The sequence below is a fragment of the Crinia signifera genome, chromosome 6 (genome assembly GCF_055691185.1).
Source record: "Crinia signifera chromosome 6, ASM5569118v1, whole genome shotgun sequence".
NCBI lineage: Eukaryota > Metazoa > Chordata > Amphibia > Anura > Myobatrachidae > Crinia > Crinia signifera.
The window spans coordinates 214,105,639-214,130,638 of NC_139222.1; the positions used below are offsets into that span (position 1 = coordinate 214,105,639).

The 25,000-nt window shown below is 41.6% G+C and overlaps 1 protein-coding gene across 2 annotated transcripts in view; it reads left to right on the forward strand.

Annotated features, from left to right (window-relative positions):
• The window catches only part of ABCA5 (ATP binding cassette subfamily A member 5), a 169,561-nt gene that overhangs the window by 120,895 nt on the left and 23,666 nt on the right, over positions 1-25,000 (forward strand). For both annotated transcript variants that reach the window (XM_083148775.1, XM_083148776.1), the window contains exons 26-29: positions 2,185-2,322; positions 3,816-3,887; positions 7,979-8,070; positions 14,673-14,790. In XM_083148775.1, the coding sequence (XP_083004901.1) occupies positions 2,185-2,322; positions 3,816-3,887; positions 7,979-8,070; positions 14,673-14,790 (420 nt within the window). The remainder of the gene's footprint in view (positions 1-2,184; positions 2,323-3,815; positions 3,888-7,978; positions 8,071-14,672; positions 14,791-25,000) is intronic.

The following is a 25,000-nucleotide window of genomic DNA, read 5'->3' on the forward strand; positions in this document are numbered from 1 at the left end:
AGCCACAGACAGGCTTTCCTGTTGGGGGCGTGCCTACAGTGATTGCGTCATTTTAGCCACGCCCCCACCGTGTAATGCCGGTATTTCAGGCATTGCACGGCGGGGGGCGGGGTTAAAATGACGCAATTTTACTCACGGACCCCCCCCCCCGCCAAGGGGCGGATTGCGGGGGATTGGGGTTAATGCGGGAGGGTTGCCCCCCTTTCTGAGGGGAGGCCGGGAGGGGGACCCGATTTCCGGGACCCTCCCGGCCATTCCGGGAGGGTAGACAACCCTGAGATGGTGGCATTTGTCATCTAACAGAAATGTACAAAGGCTTATAGAGAGTAAGGAGCATTGTAGGTACAACTAGTTATTTATTATTTATTAACAGTTTCTTATATAGCGCACACATATTCCGCAGCGCTTTACAGAGAATATTTGAACATTCACATCAGTCCCTGCCTCAGTGGAGCTTACAATCTATATTCCCTACCACACATACACACAGAAAATCTAGGGTTAATTTGTTGGGAGCCAATTAACCTACCAAAATATACAAACTCCGCACAGTTAGGGCCATGTGGGAATCAAACCATTAGGCCCAAGTGGGAATCAAACCCATGACCTCAGAGCTGTGAGACTGTAATGCTAACCATTACATCATCCTTGCTGCCCACACCATCCGTGCTGCCCAATATGTTATATGGAGCAGTGCAATAAGCAAGATTTTATTTTGCGATATTATCAAATTATATAAAGAGATGAAGAGATAGAGATATATCCACAATAATGCCTTTTTTTGCACCAGTCCTGTGCTGAAGGAGATAAGGTCCCATATTCTTGGCCTCCTGTTTTGCCTATGATCTTTATTTTATCCCTGAGTTACAGCAACTGACTGTAATTGCATGGCTGTTGATTCTTTGACCAAATGGCTTGTCTGAAGATGTAATTTAGTGCAAGTTGCTGACTTGGGATCCATCAAATTTGGCCAGACCATCACACTTCCTTCTCCATGTTTTACATTTGATGTCATGATGGCTTATTTTTAATGCAGTGGCTTTAAAAGTTGCCTTTTTTAAGTATGTTTATCCCCACAATTTTAAAGGCAATGTGTTTAATAAGAAAACATGGGGTGTCTTGCTATTAAGAAACATTGCCTTTTTAAAATGTTGCCATTAATAAACAAGTAAGTTTAGTAAATAAACCACAAAGAGGAACCATCCTTGCCCCCCCCCCTTTTTTTAGAACTCTGAAATTGACATTATGGGGCATAATGCTTATTGTTGGCTTTTACCTATTCAATTAGGTCCCGTATGCCCGATGTATGAATCCCCCAGGGTACACTTTTGAACAGTTTTTGGCATGCAGCGGCTGCATGTGATATCAAGCAGCTGCCCCGAACCACCCCAAAAATGCCCCAGACACAGCTGCATTGCCTGAACCGCACCACTAGACCTAACGCTTCATCACTGCCCTGTCAACACCCCCCACCAACACTCAAAATACAATTGCTCGGAATGAGACCTAAATTTGAGCTTCGCACATGCAGGCTGACGCAGTTGCGCGTGTGCAGAAGGCAAAAATTGGCTAATAGTGATTTTAACACTTCTGCTATTCATGATGAATTGCTTCATAAGTTGGAAGAGTACATTCCCAATAAGTAACTAGGTTGTACAAGGTTGTTAGCTGAAAGGTATATTTAAGTGCTGACATCATCTCTGGCGACAGAGCTTGCACATAAAATAACTAGATAGAAAATAAGGTGACATCTAGCCATTGATCTGTGGGTCTGCTGTCCAATTCATAGGCAATAAATCATAAATGATGGATAATAACAAAGCAAAAACAGGTGTTTTGGGTTCAATCCATTGTGATAGAGCACACTTGGGATTTAATGTTTGTGGAACCCCAGAGATTGCTGCATTTTGCATGGACTCTATGCGCCACCTTACAGTACCAAGATTACAGTGTAGGGATAATGCTAAATAATTGAGTAGTTCTTGGTGTGAAACCCAGAGCCTTTCCCTGTGCGGTAATCCTTATGGCTAATTGGCTATGCCCCTACCTTTCAGGTTTTACCAACCCGCAGTTTTGTTTTTTTTAACCACTAGCAGTTTACTACTTTTGTACACACATGTAATAGTGGTGCAATGTTCACATGTGTTATTATGCATTGCTAAATGTTTTTGTTTCCATCTTTAGGTGTGTCTGATTACTATCACTGTTGTTGAGCTATCCTCCGTCATATGGAACGACTTGATATCTACAATATTTCATGACCTTTTTTCCATATTCATTCCAATCTACCCACTCCTTGGTTGCCTGATCTGTTTTTTAAAGGTACGCCGTATTCTTTCTTAATTTGTGCTTGAATTGTCTTAAAATAGCGCATTGTGTTTTATATAATGGAATCACGAGAATAGAAATAGAATAGAAAGCTTGCAGAATAGTAAAACAACACAATTACATTTATCTCACATGTGTGATCACCTCTGTGTAACAGGCAGTGGCAGCTGCAGCCCCTAAATATAGATAAGATTTGATATATATTTAATTAAGTGCTCTCTTCCCATATGTGCTTTTCTTTCACTCACTTGTACTATCATCTACCCGCTGCCTGCAACCACACCTATCACTTGGGTTCTGCCGCCATGCTGTTTATCTGAGTATGATGACCGCTGCAGCAGCAGTGTGTATAAATGATGTCCATGTTATGGCATGTTCTGATCTGTAAAGCTGGGTACACACAATGCAGTGGTTTGTTTCAGCAATGATAGGACGTGATGTAACATCATGCCACCATACACACTATGCAATATATCATATTGCAACATATTGTTAGATACTGCATGTAACATGCATTGCTTCATTCCTGGGATTGTCCCACCTGACATGCCGCACATCAGATGGGATAATCCAATGAACAACGGGTGGGAACATAAGATCACAGGTACTATTTTTACAATATATTGTTCTTCTCAGCATTGAAATGATATATCATACAATATTTTGCAGAGTGTGTAACCAGATTGTTACTGTCTTTCTTGTCATGGCCCTACTTTTGCTGTTTTTGTATTTTGCAGTTGTTGTTTTTTTTTTTTTAAGGCACTGCAGACCTCCTGTGGCATTATATAAATAAAGGATAATACTATTAGGTGGTCATATGGTTTTAAAGTATTTCTGAAAATGCCTTTGTTGTTGCTGTTCTCCATCAAACCACTCTCTGTAGATTGGTGCTAATAGAAGTTTGGATGTCAATTTCAAAGAGTAATCAAAAACACCTTGACTGAGCAATATATAAATTACACTTATTGACAATTCAGCTGAACTCTGACCCCTGTGCAGTGGTGCCAAGAGGTGAAGAAAGCGGGTACTGGTTTTCTGGGCTCACATTTATAGAAGGTGCATGGTTGTGGTCCTGGTGTGTACTTCCCCACCACCTTCTTTCCTGTCATCCAGCCGCAGCCCTCTCCCTAGCCCAGCACATGTGAGCGAAGCAAACCATGCGAGGGTGCGCGTTACACTAATCAGAAATCCTTGTCGACATAGATACAAAAACCTGTGAAAAATAAATGTCAACATTTTCATGTGTCGACAATTTCCCTGTCAACCTTTTGGGTGTGTTGACCTTTTGTGATTAGTGTGTACACTAGAAATCGGATGTTCATAGCTTAGTTGCAGCTGTCAAAAATAAAATGAAGTATTTCTGTAATATGTCAAGTGTGGGACTAGCTTTAGCACAATGATTCTGCCCCTTACAGTGCATAACAAATGTAATTGCAAGAATGGTTTACTTTACCCAGTTTGATACAATCATTATTTGTTTTTTGCAGATGTCCTGGAAAATGTCAAGTGATGAAAACAGCTACACCCAGCTGGGAAGAGTGCTGGTGGCAGTTATATCTGTAAGTAAAACTGTAAAGTTGGCCAACAATATCAAAATAATCATTGGGTCACTAAGGGGTACATTTTTAGAAGTGAGAGATGTTGTTCATAGAAGTCAATCAGATATTAGCTATTATCCCTTAGAAGATGTTCCATAAATGATAAGTAGAATCTGATTGGTTGCTATGATACATCTCTCAGGTCTATCAATGCCATGGGTCCTCAAACTGCGGCCCTCCAGATGTTGTGAAACTACAAATCCCAGCATGCCTTGCCACAGTTTTAACACTCTCTTATAGCAAAACTGTGGCAAGGCATGCTGGGATTTGTAGTTTCACAACATCTGGAGGGCCGCAGTTTGAGGACCCATGAATCAATGCCAACCACCCTCTCCTCCTTCCAAAACACTCTATACTCCTTTGGTGCAAAGAATGAGATGAATCAGTCTTAAGCAATACATGAAGGTCAGGCATACCAGTGTCCTCTTCATATACATAGTTTATATCGCTAATGGCCCATACACACTGGGTGATCTTGAGCTGAAAGCCGCTCAAAACAGCAGTGTGTATGGCCCGGCGATGAGCGGTGATGGTATTACCAGCGCTGCAAAGCCGTCTGCTGTCGGCTGACCACGCCGGGCGGGGGAAAGCGGCTCGGTGTGTATGCCCTGAGCGGCTTTCCCCCCAGCGATGACATCGCCCAGTGTGTATGGACCTTTAGACTGGGAGAGAGGGCATTACTATGCCTGACCCTCAGTGATGTCATTAGGCATCCCCTTCCATGATGAACATTGCTTACAATTTAAAAACCCTGGAAATGAATGAGAGGATCGTGGAACCCACAGGCACAGGATTCCCATATTTGAAATTGGGGAGTCTCCCCCTTGGAATTTAGGGCCTAATTCACACCTGCTTGCTGGGCTGCATGTGTTCTGAGCCCAGAGAGCAGGTTAACTCCGCTCCACCAAATGCACACCCCCCACCCCCAGGCTGGCCGGGCCCCTTTGCAGAGGAACACTCATGCACTGTAGAAATAATTCAGAAGTTTAAATCCGTTCTGTCTTCACTATACCCAAGGAGGAGCTTCTAATCCAATTGATTTGGCCCCTTAGTGGTGGGTATCTGGTGGCCACAAGACAATAGCTTTATTGACATACAATGGAACAAGTTAACCCTTTGAGTGCCGATATCTGTGCGAGACGTGCAAAATATCCGCAAAAAAATGCCAGCTTCGCTCACATTTGTGTTGTGTAAAAAAAGATTATATTTACTATATAAGGTAAACATTACAGGTCATTGTGATTAAAGAAAAATGTTTGCTGGCAATTTTCACACCTATTTTGCCAAATTCACTTGGCACTCAAAGGGCTTTAATAATTAAAGGCCTCCATACACTCTGCAATTTGGGCCAGATTTCACCTGATTCCTGTGGATCAGGCCAACAAATTGGGTAAAATCGGCCCAAATCTCATGTGTATGACATCCAATCCAATGCACAGTCCTGTGGGCATTGGATCGGAGTCAGAGGTCGGGCTGGGTCAGTGGCACATCGCAGGTGATTTTTAGCACCCACAATGTATAGCATCCGATACGGCCTGTGTAGGTGTGTGCCAGATCATTTCCTTCATTCCAACATGTTGGGACATAAATGTGGCATTAGGATGTTCGAGGGGTAGGTATCAACAAATATGCCTAAAATCCATTGCAACTTTGTGTGTCTGGATTCATTCTTTCATGCACTAGTAAGTTAGGATACACTAATTTGCTGCATGACCATTATCAGTATTTTTAAGTTAATTTCTAAATTACTTTCAAGGAACCTAAAAATTCCTACAACTATGTGAATAAAGCCCACATGTGTTTGCTAATAGTCAACAAAATAAAGTAAGGAAAATAATGATAGGATCAAAGTTACAAGTAATGGCAGGCAGCACAGTGTGAGCATGATAACCAAGACAGATACAATAACTGTGTTTCCTGTAACTTAGATCTGGAGTTGAGAATATATATTGGGCCTAGTTGATGTTGCAGAAACAAATACACAGTGCGCCAGACAGACTAATTATTGGAGCACAGAGCATTGAGTTGTCAATGGTGTGAGCCCTCTGCTGGATACATGTGCGAAATTTAGGTCACCCAATAACTACTGCCATCTGGTGGCTGTAAGGTAGAATTGAAATCCCTTACATGATTCCCACCAGTATCCTCCAGTTCAATGTCTGACTGTTTGTAGGATTCTCTACTCAATGCAATTCATCAGCTCTAAAAAATAAAACATATATTCTTTTAAATTCCCTCATTAATCTCAGTAACAACACTTTCATTAATTCACACATTTCTGTCTTTCCCTAATTTAGAGCTCATTAATGGGCATCACGGATGGTGTAATGGTTAGCATTACTGCCTCACAGCACTGAGGTCATGGGTTCGATTCCCACATGGCCCTAACTGTGCGGAGTTTGTATATTCTCCCCGTTCTTGCGGGTACTCAGGTATCCTCCCACAATCCAAAAATATACTGGTAGGTTAATTAACCTTAGAATGTCTGTGTGTGCGTATGGGAACATAGATTGTAAGCTCCACTGGAGCCAAGGACTGATGTGAATGTTCAAATAGTCTATTTAAAGCGCTACAGAATATGTGTGCACTATGGCCCTTATTCTGGATCACTGGTCTCTCTGCACAAGTTACATCTGCCCCCCTGCAGTGCACAAAATGTGCAGCAAATCCTGTTTAGGATTTGCTGCACATTTGCAGGGTTCCGGAGGGCTGGAGCATTCGCTGCCAGCCCTCCGTGTCACCCTATTCAACTCGTCAGGGGCAGCGAGTCCCTGGCGGCGAATTTTAATGCCGCAGGGAGCTGTAGGAAGGCGGCAGGCAGGAAGATGGAAGTCTCCCTGCCTGCGCCTGACACGGAGGAGGGCTGCCAGGACACTGGCAGACCCCCCCCCCCAGAGCTGGCAGGGGGCTGGGATCATCAGCCGCTACACTCCCTGGTCCCGATCATGCATATGTAATGATCGGGACCAGAGTGCAGTGAATAAATTAATATTAATGAGCTGCTCTCGGCTCCCGGCCCCCTGCTGGCCAAAGTGTATAAAAAAATGTAAACGAAAAAATTTAAATTAAATATATATTAATGTACTTTAAGCACATGATTACAAATAGCATGCCCCTTCTTAGAAAAAAAAAATCAGATTTTTTGATACCAAACTTCCCACCCAAAACCCTTTATTTCAAAAGATCACTTTCCTGTTCACCTAAAAAAGATTTCGAATGCAAAACGGCGAATCATGGCAAAAATCATGGAGAAAGCAGTTCTCCATCCTAGCATTGAATATACTCTAAGTGAATCCCAGTGAAAACCCCATTGAAATACTCCAGCGAGTTGCAGCCAACATTAAACGGAGAACTGGCCGGCATTCACTGTTTGCTTTTGGCGAACAGTGAACATTGAATAGGGTGAATCACATTTTCAGTTAAACAGATTCACCGCAAGGAGTGAAAACAGCCCGATTCGCCAAAAAAAAACCCCGGAGAATTGGGAGCATTGAATACTGGCCATAGAGTGCTTCTGCATTCTTTTTGGAACAATAGTGCTAGGTCCAATTCCCACTGCTTCTAATGCTGAGTACACACTGTCCGAACTATATCGGCCATCCGACTTGATGTCGTTCACAGCCGGCAACACAGCCGATGCCCAATATATCTAAAAATATATTGGCCCATCGTGCTTTGTGTACAGCAACCCACCGACCGCCCGTACATTTGCACCAGGAACCGGCAGTCATTAACAGCTCAAATGGGTGGGACCATGTATGGCAATAATTTACATATATCATTCTTGGTTATGGAAAAAATGAAGGTTCCAACGAAGGGTCTAAGGCATGGGTCCTCAAACTGCGGCCCTCCAGATGTGGTGAAACTACAAATCCCAGCATGCCTTGCCACAGTTTTCCTATAAGGGAGTGTTAAAACTGTGGCAAGGCATGCTGGGAATTGTAGTTTCACCACATCTGGAGGGCCGCAGTTTGAGGACCCATGGTCTAAGCTGTTTTTGTCCTGAATGAGAAGCAGTTGAAAACACTAATAATGGTGTCTTTACTTTACAGCCCTATATGCAATGTGTAATCTTAATGCTAATCTTGCGCCACCTGGAAATAAAGAATGGAGGCAAATCCATTAGGAAAGACCCTATATTCAGGTAGGTGTTCAGTTATACTTTATAAACAGAATAGATAGACAGCTGCATGGAGATGATAACCTTAGATATCCTGTTTTCCAAAAAATTATAAAATTAGATTTCCAGTTGTAAATATTATTATGGATGTAGCTCAGTCAAATGTCATACATGTCAACATCATTAGAGATGGATTGATAGATAGATATAGCATTTAGTTAGCAATTATGACAGTTTGAATATTTCAAGCCATATAAATAAAAATAAGTTCATGCTGATTACTGTAGCGTTATAAATTATATGATTTCACACAGAATGGATTGTTTTAGCTGAAAAAAAGATGTTTTACTATTACAGTGGAAATATATGTTATAAATACTATGATGTGTCTTATAACTACACAAGAGTTTGTGGTCTAGTGCTTTCGTGTATTCACCCAAATAGCCCTCCCCACTTTACTTAAATTAACAGTGTAATGTGAAAGTCTACCAAATAATACAGAAAGTTTATCAGTGACCACCTGTATAATCCAGAGAGCATTAATGTCCACCAGTATAATACAGAGAGCATCACCGACCAACATATAATACAGGGAGCATCACTGACCAACATATAATACAGAGAGTATCAGTGACCACCAGTATAATACAGAGAGCATCACCGACCAACATATAATACAGTGAGCATCACGACCAACATATAATACAATGAGCATCACCGAACAACATATAATACAGTGAGCATCACCGACCAACATATAATACAATGAGCATCACCGAACAACATATAATACAGTGAGCATCACCGACCAACATATAATACAGAGAGCATCACCGACCAACATATAATACAGTGAGCATCACCGACCAACATATAATACAGTGAGCATCACCGACCAACATATAATACAGAGAGCATCACCGACCAACATATAATACAGTGAGCATCACCGACCAACATATAATACAGTGAGCATCACCGACCAACATATAATACAGTGAGCATCACCGACCAACATATAATACAGTGAGCATCACCGACCAACATATAATACAGTGAGCATCACCGACCAACATATAATACAGAGAGCATCACCGACCAACATATAATACAGTGAGCATCACCGACCAACATATAATACAATGAGCATCACCGACCAACATATAATACAGAGAGCATCACCGACCAACATATAATACAGTGAGCATCACCGACCAAAATATAATACAATGAGCATCACCGACCAACATATAATACAGAGAGCATCACCGACCAACATATAATACAATGAGCATCACCGACCAACATATAATACAGAGAGCATCACTGACCAACATATAATACAGAGAGCATCACCGACCAGCATATAATACAGAGAGCATCACCGACCAACATATAATACAGTGAGCATCACCGACCAACATATAATACAGTGAGCATCACCGACCAACATATAATACAGAGAGTATCAGTGACCACCAGTATAATACAGAGAGCATCACTGACCAACATATAATACAGAGAGTATCAGTGACCACCAGTATAATACAGAGAGCATCACTGACCAACATATAATACAGTGAGCATCACTGACCAACATATAATACAGGGAGCATCACTGACCAACATATAATACAGAGAGCATCACTGACCAACATATAATACAGAGAGTATCAGTGACCACCAGTATAATACAGAGAGCATCACCGACCAACATATAATACAGAGAGCATCACCGACCAACATATAATACAGAGAGCATCACCGACCAACATATAATACAGAGAGTATCACTGACCAACATATAATACAGAGAGCATCACTGACCAACATATAATACAGAGAGTATCAGTGACCACCAGTATAATACAGAGAGCATCACTGACCAACATATAATACAGAGAGTATCAGTGACCACCAGTATAATACAGAGAGCATCACCGACCAACATATAATACAGAGAGCATCACCGACCAACATATAATACAGAGAGCATCACCGACCAACATATAATACAGAGAGCATCACTGACCAACATATAATACAGGGAGCATCACTGACCAACATATAATACAGAGAGTATCAGTAACCACCAGTATAATACAGAGAGCATCACCGACCAACATATAATACAGAGAGCATCACCGACCAACATATAATACAGAGAGTTTCACTGACCAACATATAATACAGAGAACATCACTGACCAACATATAATACAGGGAGCATCACTGACCAACATATAATACAGGGAGCATCACCGACCAGCATATAATACAGAGAGCATCACTGACCAACATATAATACAGAGAGCATCACTGACCAACATATAATACAGAGAGCATCACTGACCAACATATAATACAGGGAGCATCACTGACCAACATATAATACAGAGAGTATCAGTGACCACCAGTATAATACAGAGAGCATCACGACCAACATATAATACAGAGAGCATCACTGACCAACATATAATACAGAGAGTATCACTGACCAACATATAATACAGAGAGTATCAGTGACCACCAGTATAATACAGAGAGCATCACTGACCAACATATAATACAGAGAGTATCAGTGACCACCAGTATAATACAGAGAGCATCACTGACCAACATATAATACAGGGAGCATCACTGACCAACATATAATACAGAGAGCATCACTGACCAACATATAATACAGAGAGTATCAGTGACCACCAGTATAATACAGAGAGCATCACCGACCAACATATAATACAGAGAGCATCACCGACCAACATATAATACAGAGAGCATCACCGACCAACATATAATACAGAGAGTATCACTGACCAACATATAATACAGAGAGCATCACTGACCAACATATAATACAGAGAGTATCAGTGACCACCAGTATAATACAGAGAGCATCACTGACCAACATATAATACAGAGAGTATCAGTGACCACCAGTATAATACAGAGAGCATCACCAACCAACATATAATACAGAGAGCATCACCGACCAACATATAATACAGAGAGCATCACCGACCAACATATAATACAGAGAGCATCACTGACCAACATATAATACAGGGAGCATCACTGACCAACATATAATACAGAGAGTATCAGTAACCACCAGTATAATACAGAGAGCATCACCGACCAACATATAATACAGAGAGCATCACCGACCAACATATAATACAGAGAGTTTCACTGACCAACATATAATACAGAGAACATCACTGACCAACATATAATACAGGGAGCATCACTGACCAACATATAATACAGAGAGTATCAGTGACCACCAGTATAATACAGAGAGCATCACCGACCAACATATAATACAGAGAGCATCACCGACCAACATATAATACAGAGAGTATCACTGACCAACATATAATACAGAGAGCATCACTGACCAACATATAATACAGAGAGCATCACCGACCAACATATAATACAATGAGCATCACCGACCAACATATAATACAGAGAGCATCACTGACCAACATATAATACAGAGAGCATCACCGACCAGCATATAATACAGAGAGCATCACCGACCAACATATAATACAGTGAGCATCACCGACCAACATATAACGCAGAGAGTATCAGTGACCACCAGTATAATACAGAGAGCATCCCCAACCAACATATAATACAGAGAGCATCACTGACCAACATATAATACAGAGAGTATCAGTGACCACCAGTATAATACAGAGAGCATCCCCAACCAACATATAATACAGAGAGCATCACCGACCAACATATAATACAGAGAGTATCAGTAACCACCAGTATAATACAGAGAGCATCCCCAACCAACATATAATACAGAGAGCATCACCGACCAACATATAATACAGAACATATCAGTGACCAACAAATACTACAGAGAGCATCAGTAATGTAGTATCTTCTGTACGCCAATTTTCATTGTGGGCTCTGGAGCTGCAGCTCTGCCTGATCCTTTGTTAATCTGGCTCTAGATATCTGTATCTGATGTGTGTAATCTATTCCTCAAATAGGTTTTCCAGAACGAATAGCTTTTGTTGAGAAAGTCCACTAATAGCATAAAAATCACTTCCTTACATCTAATACGGACTTGCTTTGCAAATGTTATGCTAAATTCCTCTGTCTTCCATGTGATTTTCTTGAAATCCATACATTTTTATTCTGCTTAATTGTAGATTCTCAGCATTCGTATGTTATCTGTATGAATTGCATTTTGGTTAATAATTGCATGTATGTAAACAGGTATATCAGGACATAATGGTATAGGATACCTAAATACATTTCAAACAAACAAAAATGTATGCTAGTCACCAGATGTATAAGTCTTGTATTCTTGTTTTTACAAAGAAAAATACATTTAAAGAAATCAGTACTTTCGGTAGTTGCTGTATGTGCTTATAGGGGTCTATGTTCTAACCCTTGAAGAGAGAGATAAGGTACTAGCCAATCCACTCCTATCAGGCTACAGACTGGGGAAGGTATTCAATCCCAGGTCACGACTGTCGGTACATCCCGACAGCCGTGACCCTGGCCCGTTTTCGTTTTGCTCGACCGCAAATCGCCAGACAGGATTCATTGTCCTGCCTGCCAATCGGTGAAAAGTAGGCATGTCTGCGTAAACAGTCGTGGATTGCCGAGATCCGGCTGCTCGTGACAATTGACAGCCGTTCTCAGCAAAACGGGCTCAACAGCTTTTAAAGTCGGGACCTTTTTGTTGATCTACCTCCTCAATTCTGTCGGGAAAGACAGCATTGAATAGGTGCCTGCCGCTATTTCGCCTGTCGGGCTTAGGTCTACATAGCTAAAGTTGACAGGGTTGGAAGGTCAACACAAACATTAGGTCGAATGGCAAGGTCAACAGTCAAAAGTTTGACATGAGTTTTTCATGGTGTCCATGTGGACATAGCCCACCTGGACACCATCAATGTGCACCGTGTCCCCTCGCATGGTTTGCTGTGCTCGCCATGCTTGGTGTGATGGTGCCTTAATGCCCTCGGCACACCGTAGTGGTGTTAGGGCATGAAATACCACCTGTCGCCACATTTTGGCTCAGAAAAAATGCTACCTTTTGAATGTCAACCTTTCCATTGTCGACCTAATGCTTGAGTCACCCTTCTAACCTTGTCAACCTTAGCTATGTCGACCTATTTCAAATGTCAACCTAAGCTCTATCAAGCTTCAGTTGTCGAGCCTATGCATGTCGTCCTAAATAGGGTCGACAAAGTGACCGCATCCCATTGTTTAGTACTTTATCTCAGTCCACTTTGTCTCTCTTCAGAGCTTAGCCCTCATAGACTTTTCTTTCATTTGTCTCTGAATCTTGGTGATATTCATTGATATTTCCCTGAATCTGCATTCTTTGGTCACACATGAAATAAATCACAGTTAATTAGAGGTACACAGTGGTTCGAAACTCAATCCTCAAGGACCCCTAATACAGGTTGAGTATCCCTTATCCAAAATGCTTGGGACCAGAACGAATTCTGTATAATGGATTATTTCGTATTTCAGAATATTTATATATTTCAATGATCTATCTTGAGATATCTTGCATTTATGTTGTACAAACACATCAACCACATGAAATACACACAAATATATTTTGTGCGCGCATGAAACAAGGTTCCAAAACATGAAAAAAAGTTTGTGTACTCTACCAACAAGCACTGACTTTGAATGCGAAACAATTATTTTCTTGCATATATTTAGTGCCAGTCACATATGTCCTCAGTAGTGCTGTTACATATCATGTCCCTAGTAGTGCCAGTTACATATCATGTCCTCAGTAGTGCCAATTACATATCATCATGTCGCCAGTAGTACCAGTTACATATCATATCCCCAGTAGTGCCAGTTACATATCATATCTCCAGTAGTGCCAGTTACATATCATGTTGCCAGTAGTACCAGTTACATATCATGTCCCCAGTAGTGCCAGTTACATATCATGTTGCCAGTAGTACCAGTTACATATCATATCCCCAGTAGTGCCAGTTACATATCATGTTGCCAGTAGTACCAGTTACATATCATATCCCCAGTAGTGCCAGTTACATATCATGTTGCCAGTAGTACCAGTTACATATCATGTCCCCAGTAGTGGCAGTTACATATCATGTTTCCAGTAGTACCAGTTACATATCATGTCCCCCAGTAGTACCAGTTATATATCATGTCGCCAGTAGTACCAGTTACATATCATGTCCCTCCTAGTGCCAGTTATATATCCTGTCCCCAGTAGTGTTTTTAGCAACAAAAAAAGTATATTTTGGAAACTATGGTTTTTGGAATAATTTGGATAATGGATATCTGGATAAGAGATACTCAGACTGTAGTTTACATTTTCCAGGTCACCAGGCAGGAGCGCTGTGTATCCCCAACAGTCACGTTTTGGAAATCCACAAGTGACCTGTAAAATGTGAGATATATGATAACTAGATTTTGATTGGTTGTCCATGGGCAAAATCTCCACTGTTCTTTTGTAGAAGATTTAGTAAATATACCCATAGATCTCATGTGCAGTTCTACCAATCAAGTACATGGAAAATCTGTCAGATACAGTGTAATATAACTAAATGGCAGTCCATAGATTGTGGGTAAATGGGTTTCTCTTTATTACAGAATGAAAGCTAAAAAAAACAAGGCATGGAAGTTCACAGAGGTCCCTGAAGATGAAGACGAAGATGTCCGCATAGAAAGAGCCAGAGTTGGCGAGTACATGGCTTCAGACTGTTACGAGGTATGGACCATGTCTCCAGAAGGACATTAATAATTTAGAGTAAGTCCTTTAAAATGATATGTAGTTTAAAAGATGTCCAGAAAGAGTGATAGACTTTTTTATGTCCATCAAACTGGTAGCATATGTTGTGAGTTCACACAATAGAGGATCATGTGATGGATAGTCTCTGTGAAGTAAGACATTTTTGCTTATGCCTTTTTCACACCACTACCTCTAGTTGCACCTAGTCGTGTACAATTCCGATTTTAACAGTCGAGTGATATTTTTGTTTTTGCTGCACATGCACAGAAATGGTCCATCTCGTGGGTGTGTTATGGGAGTGTTGCATGCTGGTTGCTAAAGTGTTTGCATACACTGAGCCGCTTCAACATTCACATAGGATGCCATACTCAGATGGAAAATCTGTACCTGCCATATGGCTGCTGTGAGTTTTGAAGGTGCTGCCTAAATACTGTATGTACCAACCGGTAATCTACAGACAGTCAAAGTGGGTGTGTTTGTCTTGCACATTCATACGCACAGATGCAAACATGGGAAAGCCATAAAGTTATAGAAGCAAAACCACAAAGTAACAGCCAAGTCTGACTTACAGTCTAGCCCATTATGTTTTAGTATTATGGCTATTTCATGGATATGCAATAGCTTTGATACATTTTCAAAAAGTTTTATTTATGTTTATTACAGTCTCCCTTTGCCTGTAACTGTCCATCTGCTAGTCCCTATTTTGTTTCAGACAGACCAAGCAGTGAGACTTGTTAGGCGATTAGACTTGTTTTTTGCATTTTGCAATTACTGTAAGTTATCAGTCTAATGCTAGGGCCACACATAGCATTTTAGCAGGTCATGTTCAATGGGACCTGTTTGGCAGGAAGGAGTCTGCACATATTGTATAGGCCCCCATTCTGGTTCACTCACAAAGTTAAAATCCTTCTCAAATGAACAAAACCATGTGCACTGCAGGGGGGCAAATGTAACATGTACAGAGAGAGGTAGATTTGGGTGAGTTATTTTGTTTCTGTGCAGGAAAAATACTGACTGCTTTATTTTTACACTGCAATATGGATCTCACTTTAAAGTAAAACCCCACCAAATCTAACTCTCTCTGCACAAGTTACATCTGCCCCACCAGCAGTGCACATGGTTTTGTCCATTTGAGAAGGAATTTGCCTTTGCGAGTGAACCAGAATAAGGACCATAGTTCTTGTGGCTGTCTACACATATGCAGTGGTCCCGCACCCACCAGATGCAACCACAGCATGCTTACGTTCCGGACAACCAGATTACAACTACAACACATACTTTTCAATGTGTGTACACGGAGCGGTTCTATCACAATCACAGCTACCAGCATGAAGCTAAATTCAACACCATCCCGGTGTGGCCTCATGTGTGAAGGTGTATCCTGCCAAACAGGTCCTGTTCTGCTGCATCCTGCTGAAACGTATGTGCGGCCAAAGCCTAAAATATCTATTTCTCTTTTGTAAGGCAAGTCTGTTTGTAGGGTATAAAAAGATTGACAGTCAATAGGTGGACACATATGGTTGACGGTCAAAAGGTAGACAATACAAAAAGTAAACATAGTCAACACAAAAATGGTTCACAAATTTTTTGTGTTAATTTTATTTAACTCACCATATCTCTGCCAAGTTCATGTAAATGTGTACCCCCACAGGCTCGCTTAGTACGCCATGCTTTGGGCATGGTTGCTATTCCTAATTGCAGTCTATATTAAATGATAAAAAAAGTTGAAAAAGCGCCCATAACAAAACTAGTCCACCAGTGTCATGTCAATCTTTTGAACCTTTGTATTCATTTGTAGACATTTGTTATCTGTTGACCTAATGCATGTCAGCCATATGGTATTGATGTATTGACTGTCGATCTGTCATTGGGAACCTGTTTGATTTGTACTCATTCTTTTGCAAATCAGCAGAAACTGACCATTCTCTCCAGAAAAGTTTTATTCAATTGCCATTATAATCAGCACTTCATAGCCACTATCGTTATTATTCTTCTCAACACTTTGCTGAAGTGCTGTGTGATTAAAGAGTACATTAAGGCCCTTATTCTGGTTCAATCGCAAAGGCAAATTCCTTCTCAAATAGACAAAACCATGAGCACTGCAGGTGGGGCAGATGTAACATGTGCAGAGAGATTTAGATTTGGGTGAGTTATTTTGTTTCTGTGCAGGAAAAATACTGACTGCTTTATTTTTACACTGCAATAAAGATCTTACTTTGAAGTAAAACCCCTCCCAAATTGAATTCTCTCTGCATAAGTTACATCTGCCCCCTCCCCCCCTGCTGGGAACATGGTTTTGTCCATTTGAGAAGGGCCTAAAAATAGAATGTGGTAATCATACAGGTTTCTAGGAATTGGGTAAAAAATTAAAGCTAAGCAGAGGTGATTATGGTGTAAGTGTAGAAGAGACATGGGAGCAAAGGAATCTAAGAGATGGAACTACTATACGCAGGGTACTGTAGAAAGAAGAGACAATTAGGAGTAAATTTACTAATGCTTCTAATAATGCAAAGAGGTGATGTTGCCCATAGCAACCAATTAGATTCTGCCTATCATTTTCTAGGATGCAATAGAAAAATGTTAGACAAAATCTTATTGGTTGCTATACCGCAACATCACCTCTTTTCATTTGTAGAATTTTTAGTAAATTTACACCTTGGAGAGAGGGAAGAGGTGCATGATGGGATGAACACATGAAGGATATAGACAGGAAAATCTATTATAGGAGAGAAATAAGAAGCAGAGTAGAAGTAGAGCTAAAAGAAAGAGTGGAGAAACAGGGCCATATTAACAGCATTGCAGGCCCCTGGGCAAAGATATGCACTGGGCCCCTACACACCCATTCATGGAATTACTGTACAATGTAAATGGCAGTGCCGCAGTGGTGTATTTATAATTGGCACAATGTGTGTGTGTGTGTACCCCTCCAGAGTCCCATGAGATCTGCATATGTGCATTAGCGTCAGACCTCTAGTGCTCAGACGCTATAACACTGTGCTGCTGCTGACAGAGAGGAGGGGGCCTGGGGGGAGGAGCCTGCACACGGGCCTCCTCCCCTCCTACAATGCCCCTGTAAATTCCTAACCAGATATTTTGGTGCCCTATGTCAGAAAGAGCTATGGTGTCCTTCCCACACAACTGTAAGACAGGAGTGTGGTCTCACTGAGAAGGGCCGTAGTCACACAATAGTACCCCCAATTCAAATTGTGCCACAGTAAGGCAACCTATAAACTGTCAGTTCAGCTGGGTAGGGCTGGAAAGGTTTATCAGACACAAGCCCTACTTGGGCCTCAGGAAAACTTCCCACTGAGCACAAAGGAACCATTCACCTAGATGGCCCTTAAAAGAGTGCATCGTTAACGAGGGCAGCATGGTCCCCGCTCTCCCACCATCTTCCCACCCCCAGCCAGCATAAACAAGTTTGTATGCACTTGCTGACGCTGGCACCTCCACATATTGCAGCAAATATCGGTGGTGCCACGAAGAGAAATGAGAATTGGAAAATAAAGGGAGAGACGCTGGTAAACAAAGGGTAGGAACATATGGGAAGTCAAATAATTAACATAACAAGTAATGGAAAGAAAAAGAGCACGGAAGAGAGAAAAAGTAAATCTGATATCACCCAGCAGGAATATTGTCAGGGAAAATGTATAACACAGGGGGTGACATTTAATTGGATGAGAGTTTTAGTAACTTTTCAAAACCGCCCATTATCGCACTTTTTGAAATCGTATTTTTTGCCGTGAATATGCATATTTAATGAGCTGCATGTTCCGGGCAAAAAAGTGCGATAATGGGTGATTTTTAGTGATGAAAATGAGTGATTTTTAGTCATGAAAATGTGCGAATTTGAGGAAATGTGCGAATTAATGTTTAAAAAAAGAAAAAAAATGGCATGAGGTCCCCCCTCCTGAGCATAACCAGTCCCGGGCTCATTGAGCCGGACCTGGTTCCAAAAATACGAGACAAAAAATCTGGGGGTCCCCTGTATTTTGAAACCAGCAATGGGCTCCAACAGCCCGCAGTGTCATGCCACAGCCAGGGGACACTTTTTTACATAAGGTCCCCCGGCCGTACCATGAGCACCATGGCTGGTCAGCCTTGGACGGAGTCCCTGGGGGAGTGGGGACCCCGGGACCACCTCCCCCCCCCCCCCCCCCCAATAAAGGCACCCCCAGGCTTCACCCATCCAGGGCTGAAGCCCGGGGCTGTCACCGGTGTCCGTGGGCTGTGGACGCCGGCCTTATAGGGTTAAAACACTCATTCATAACATTGCTTTATACAGGTGAACTACAAGTGCCAGCAGGCCTCCCCCCGCATGCTGGGACTTGGGGAACCACAAGTCCCAGCATGCGGGGCATTAATGGGCCCGCTGGGACTTGTGGTCTACCTGTAAAAGGAATGTTAAAATAAAACACACACACAGAAAAGTAGAACTTCATTACACACACAAACACACACCTCACTTTTACACCAATATACTTACAGACCCAGGGTCCAGCACTGACTCCCTCCTCCAGAGCCCGGGGTGGGTGGAACCGTCTTCCTCCCGTGCTGATCACTGCTTTTATAGTGCTGTCCCAGCGCTACAGAGGCTGCTAGTGTCCAGCTCAGCCAATCAGGGCTGAGTTATGCGTCTCCATGGAGATGCATCAACCAACCACGCTAGCAGCCTCTGTAGCGCTGGGACAGCGATATAGAAGCTGTGATCAGTGCCGGAGGAAGACGGTTCACCCCGGTGTCAGTGCAGGGTGAGCTGGCTCTGGAGGACAATGATCTGTGCATGGTTCTGGCAAATGTGCCTGTCAGAACCTGGTCTGCATGTGTGGCGATTTTTAGTAACATTTTCCCATTTTCTCATCTCATTAAATATGCGATTTGTATACTATACAATGCGAAAACATCTGGATGCGAGTTCCAGCGATACAAAAAATCGCACCTTCAGAATGTGCAATTTCGCGGCAAAATCCGTGGTTTTTGCCATTTTTCGCATCTCATTAAATATGCAATTTTGGGAAACCGTGGGATTTTGGCCGTTTTTTGCATAAAATTCGCACAAATCACATTTTCGCATCTAATTAAATGTCACCCACGGTTTTTCATGATGTCATTGTAGACCGGACCAGATTCACCTAGATGTGGTAATTTACTGTGCCGGGAAAAAGGTGGTATCCTCAGGCTTTAACACTGGGATTATTCAATTACAGTCTCTTTTCTTCACATGGCAAATGACTCGTTTACTGGAGTTAACCCATTCAATCTATTTGTTAACAGATTTACCGCACCCGCGATCAGGGCATTAAACACGGATTACTGTTTGAGTCAGACTCTAACAAAATATTGCATTAACTGCAGCTTGCGGGCTGCCACAGACTATAACTGAATAGCCCTGACAAATCATTTATCCTGCTGCAATTTACTGTGGCTAATTGAATCCTGCCCATTCCCCGAAATCATATACAGTACATAATATATAAAAAAAACTTCCACAACAGTTGAATCGCCCTTTGTGCTGAGTAATAGCTATACAAGACATACACGAGAAAAAACTATATTCTTGAACATTTTTAATGATGTCTAAGAAGGCTTTATAGTAAGGTGACCAACTTTTTTCAAATTAAAAGAAGGACAAAAATAAATAGAAGAAAAAAAATCATAAATAAAAGAAACAAGGAGCAAACCTAAATAGACTAGCAGGGTGGGCAATGGCGGAACTAGCCACTTGTAAGCCCAGGTGCAAGCATATGCTTTTGGCCCCCAGCAACCCATACCTCCCAACTTCTAATCCACAGGAGGAGGGACATCAATGCGCGCTGTAGACACGCGCCTTAAATGTGGGGGCTATTATATTATGGCCGCGTACAGTGCTTCTGCGCATCTGCAGAAGCTACTGTTTGGGCCTGAGAAAGGAACAGCACTGTGCGATCAGAGAGGTCTGTTTGTGGAAGCCGCCACCACAGCAATGTTATTAAGGCAAATAAAGAAGGACATAAATGGACTGTTTTCGAGGGAGTACAGAACTTACAAAAGGAGGACGGTTGGTCACCATATTTATAGGCTGTTTAAATGCTGCACCAAGGGGGTTATTCTAGTTCACTCGCAAAGGAACAAACACTCTCTCTAATGGACAAAACCATATGCACTGCAGGTGGGGCTGATGTAACATGTGCAGAAAGAGTTAGATTTGGGTGTTTTAATGTTTCTGTGCAGGGTAAATACTGGCTGCTTTATTTTTACACTGCAATATAGATAGATCAGTTTGAGGTACACCCCCCACCCAAATCTAACTCTCTCTGCATGTTACATCAGCCCCACCTGCAGTGCATATGGTTTTGTCCACTAGAGAGTGTTTGTGCCTTTGCGAGTGAACTAGAATAACCCCCCAAGAGTGGAAGCACTGTGAATTCCCTGATTCCGTATCCCATGTGATAGAGATTGCAGCGCTGCCATCCTATTCCCTAGCCAAAAATCTGTCTCCTCAGATATAATTGCTCCTGTCTCCTCCTGCCATCTCTGTATTAGCATGATACAGTAACTGTCTTGTTCTGTCAGTCACTATAGTACAGAGGGCATTCGATTAGGGCACAGTGACTGTGGAAAAGGAACAGCAAACAATAAGAAAATCTAGTGATTTCAATGGAAAATGCTAAATTAGCTCTCATCAAGGCGCTGTTTACCTTTGTTATGGTAATAGTTTCCTAGTCCTTTTCAGCTTAAAATTATTTACAAAAGGATTTACATTATTGGTGTTGAGCAGTGGCGTGCAGTGCGGTGATTGCTAGGAACTCCATAGCCATTGACCTCACCGCACGTCCCCGGTGTTGAGTATGCTGAAGAGTTTACAGAAAGTACATGCTGCTTGATAGACAAATTCATTGTCATGGTTACATGGTGCCTCATTGCTAGCAACAACACTGGAGGGGATACGGTCACTAGGTCTACAGCATTTAGGTCGACATGCAGGAAGGTCAACATGCAGGAAGGTTGACATGGGTTAGGCCGAACAGTCAATAGGTTGACATGGGGTTTAAAAAAAAATTGAGCCGACAAGTGCCGACAGGCGGTATTTCATGCCCTACCATCCGAGGGGAGGTGGTGCTACATTTCAGTGTTCATGTCGACTGTGTCAAAATGTGGGACAAAATTTTTTGAAAACCCCCATATCGACCTTTTGACTGTTGACCTTCCCCATGTCGACCTAATGCTTGTATTGACCTTATTGACCCTGTCAATCTTCCTCCATGTCGACCTTAATGCATGTTGACCTAATGCTTGTTGACCATCTTGCTGTCTACCCAATGACCCCAACCCCACTGGAGTGTGCAGGGAAATTCCAATACAACACAACTGATTGATTCCAATGGGGTGCGCAGTGAAATTTCAGTGCAGCATAATGTATTATTGATTCCAATGCTGTCTGCAAGGATATTATAGTACAACCAATTACAGATATGTCTCAAACATCAAGCCTCAATATGCCATGCAGTGCAAGATGCATTTCAGAAATACCAGGTCCCGTGCAATTCTGCTGCCACTGGATGTCATTTGTGTCAAAAAAAGAGTCCTACGCTGATTAATTTGATACACAACAAACTATATCTTGTGCAACTGAGTCTGTATATAGAGCACAAAGGAAAGTGCCTTGGAAAAAAGCCATGGCCATTGCCCTGTAGCATTTTGAATACCAATTCAGGGACTGACACGCACTGATATTCAAGTTTTGCATATCAGATTAATCAGCACAGTCTTCTAGTGCTCACAGTCACATTTTGACTAAGTCACATTTTCTGTTGAAAAGACATAGATAAAAAAGATAACTGTCTCTCTCAGTGGTGTCTTAAGAGCACAAGCGCCCCGTCTTCTCTGGGGGTGCAGTAAAATTTGCCATTGTGTTTCGTTTTGACTGTTGTCTCTCCAGACAAATTGGTTCTGATAATGAAGCTAAACATCAGCTTTCAGTACAACTTTGATTTTTCTAGGCTATCGAAAACAAGTTTTGCAGAAACATGACAATCAGCCTAGTTTTGAGATCCAGATTTGTCAGGAACAGCAGATTCAATCCGAAAATCAAAACCGAACCGCACATCTCTAATTACAATATAACGTAGAACACAAAAGCATATTCCCAAATTTTCTCTCTTAAATCTATGGGCTACATTTTTGAAGCAATGCTATACATAGGTTAATATCAAGAAAAGTCAGTGTACAGGTGACGGATATATGTTAAAATTAAAAAAATGAGTCACAGTTGGCCCGAATAGTTATAAGGATGTTTTTGCAGGCTGCAGGTAGGGTACGACTTACTTATACCATGTTCTCATTGCCGCCCCTGCAAAATCCCGGGTTTTTCTTGACGGATTTTTGGGGGGGCACAGAGCTTGTCAGCTCAACAGACCCCCTTCACACTGCACCTCTGACCCGGGAATTTCCTGTGTCTGCCCCTTTCACACTGCTTTCCATGGTCTGCCTTCCAACAAGTGTGTGGAATGTAATAGCAGCTTTGATTGGCTGTTGGGAAATTTGTACAAATTACTGTGATTTGCTGTTTAAAAACAGTTTTTATTGGCTGCCTAAAGATTATGTCATTTTAAATAGGGCTTTTTTCACCAGCACACTGCATAGATTTTATCATGGCTATTACAACATTTAATAAAATATTAATAATAAGGACAAGACAGTTATGTTTTTATGTACATATTTTAATCATATATACATTAAAGTGATTTTCACTATATACGTACTTGTCTAGCATATAATGTATACGTACTTGCGTATAATGTATAATGCGTATATTGTATATGAATAATAATTGCGTATAATGTATACGTACTTGCGTAGCATATAATGGATGTCACATATCACATGATTACATCCCCCAATGAGCTTGTTTTTTGGCATCATGTGTGAAAAACACAGGTCTGTGCTGTTCACACTGACTTACACCCATGTATTACCCAGGAAAAACCCTGCAAAAAACCTGTGTCTAATTCCCGGGGCATAACACCCGGGAATTTCACAAAGACCCTTTCACACTGAGACAGGACACGGGAATTTTCAGCTTGCCCTGGGAAATACCCGGGTTTTTGCGGCAGTGAGAACCGGGTATTAGATGTATAGCAACACATACCGCTTGTCATACACATATGTATGTGGAGCATTGTATCTCCGACATAATAAAAGTTTTAGTATATCCTACTCACATTTACATATCATTTATTCCAAGCACTGACCCAACATTTGATGTTTATTCAGTTTATAGTATATGCTTGCAAATAGGGTCCAGCTGTTCCTATTATAATTACTCTTGTAGTGAAGCGCATAGTGGGGGTGATTCTCGTTGGTTTGCAAAAGCAAACTCCTTTAATGAACAAAACCATGCGCACTGCAGGTGGGGCTAATGTAATGTGCAGAGAGAGTTGGATTTGGGTGGGGTGTGTTCAAACTGAAATCTAAATTGCAGTGTAAAAATAAACAGCCAGTATTTACTCTATCTAACGCTCTCTGCACATGTTACATCTCCCCGCCCTGCAGTGCACATGGTTTATTAAATAAGGAGTTTGCTCTTGCAAACCAAACAGAATCACCCCCAGTCTTTTCATCTAGCTATATATTTATAAAGTGGTGGCAGCTTTTATAAGCCACTGTTTATTTGACGGTTTCAAATGAAATTGGTACTAACATTAGGTTTAAAGACTGGTGTGCTTTATTATTCTTAATGTTAGTGCCACTTTAAATATTCACCTAAACGCTACAGAAAAGCAGCCTCTGCATTGTAAATCTATTCCTATGGGTGAAATGTAATAGGGTGAGAGAATCAGATTGGTAAGAAATCTCCAGTTTTTTAAAGCGGCGATCATTTACACTGCAAATTCAAACTGTTTTTGCAGTGTAAATGATTGCCGCTTTAAAAAAACTGGAGCTTTCTTACCTAATCTATCACTTTCTGATTCTCTCAGTATAGTTAAACATTCACATCAGTCTCTGCCCCCAGTGAAGCTTACAATCTATATTCCCTACCACATGTACACGCACACGCAGACATTCTAGGGTTCATTTTTTGGAAGCCAATTGACCTACCAGTATATTTTTGGACTGTGGGAGGAAACCGGAGTACCCGGAGGAAACCCACGCAAGCGCGGAGAGAATATACAAACTCTGTGGGAATCGATCCCATGACCTCAGTGCTGTA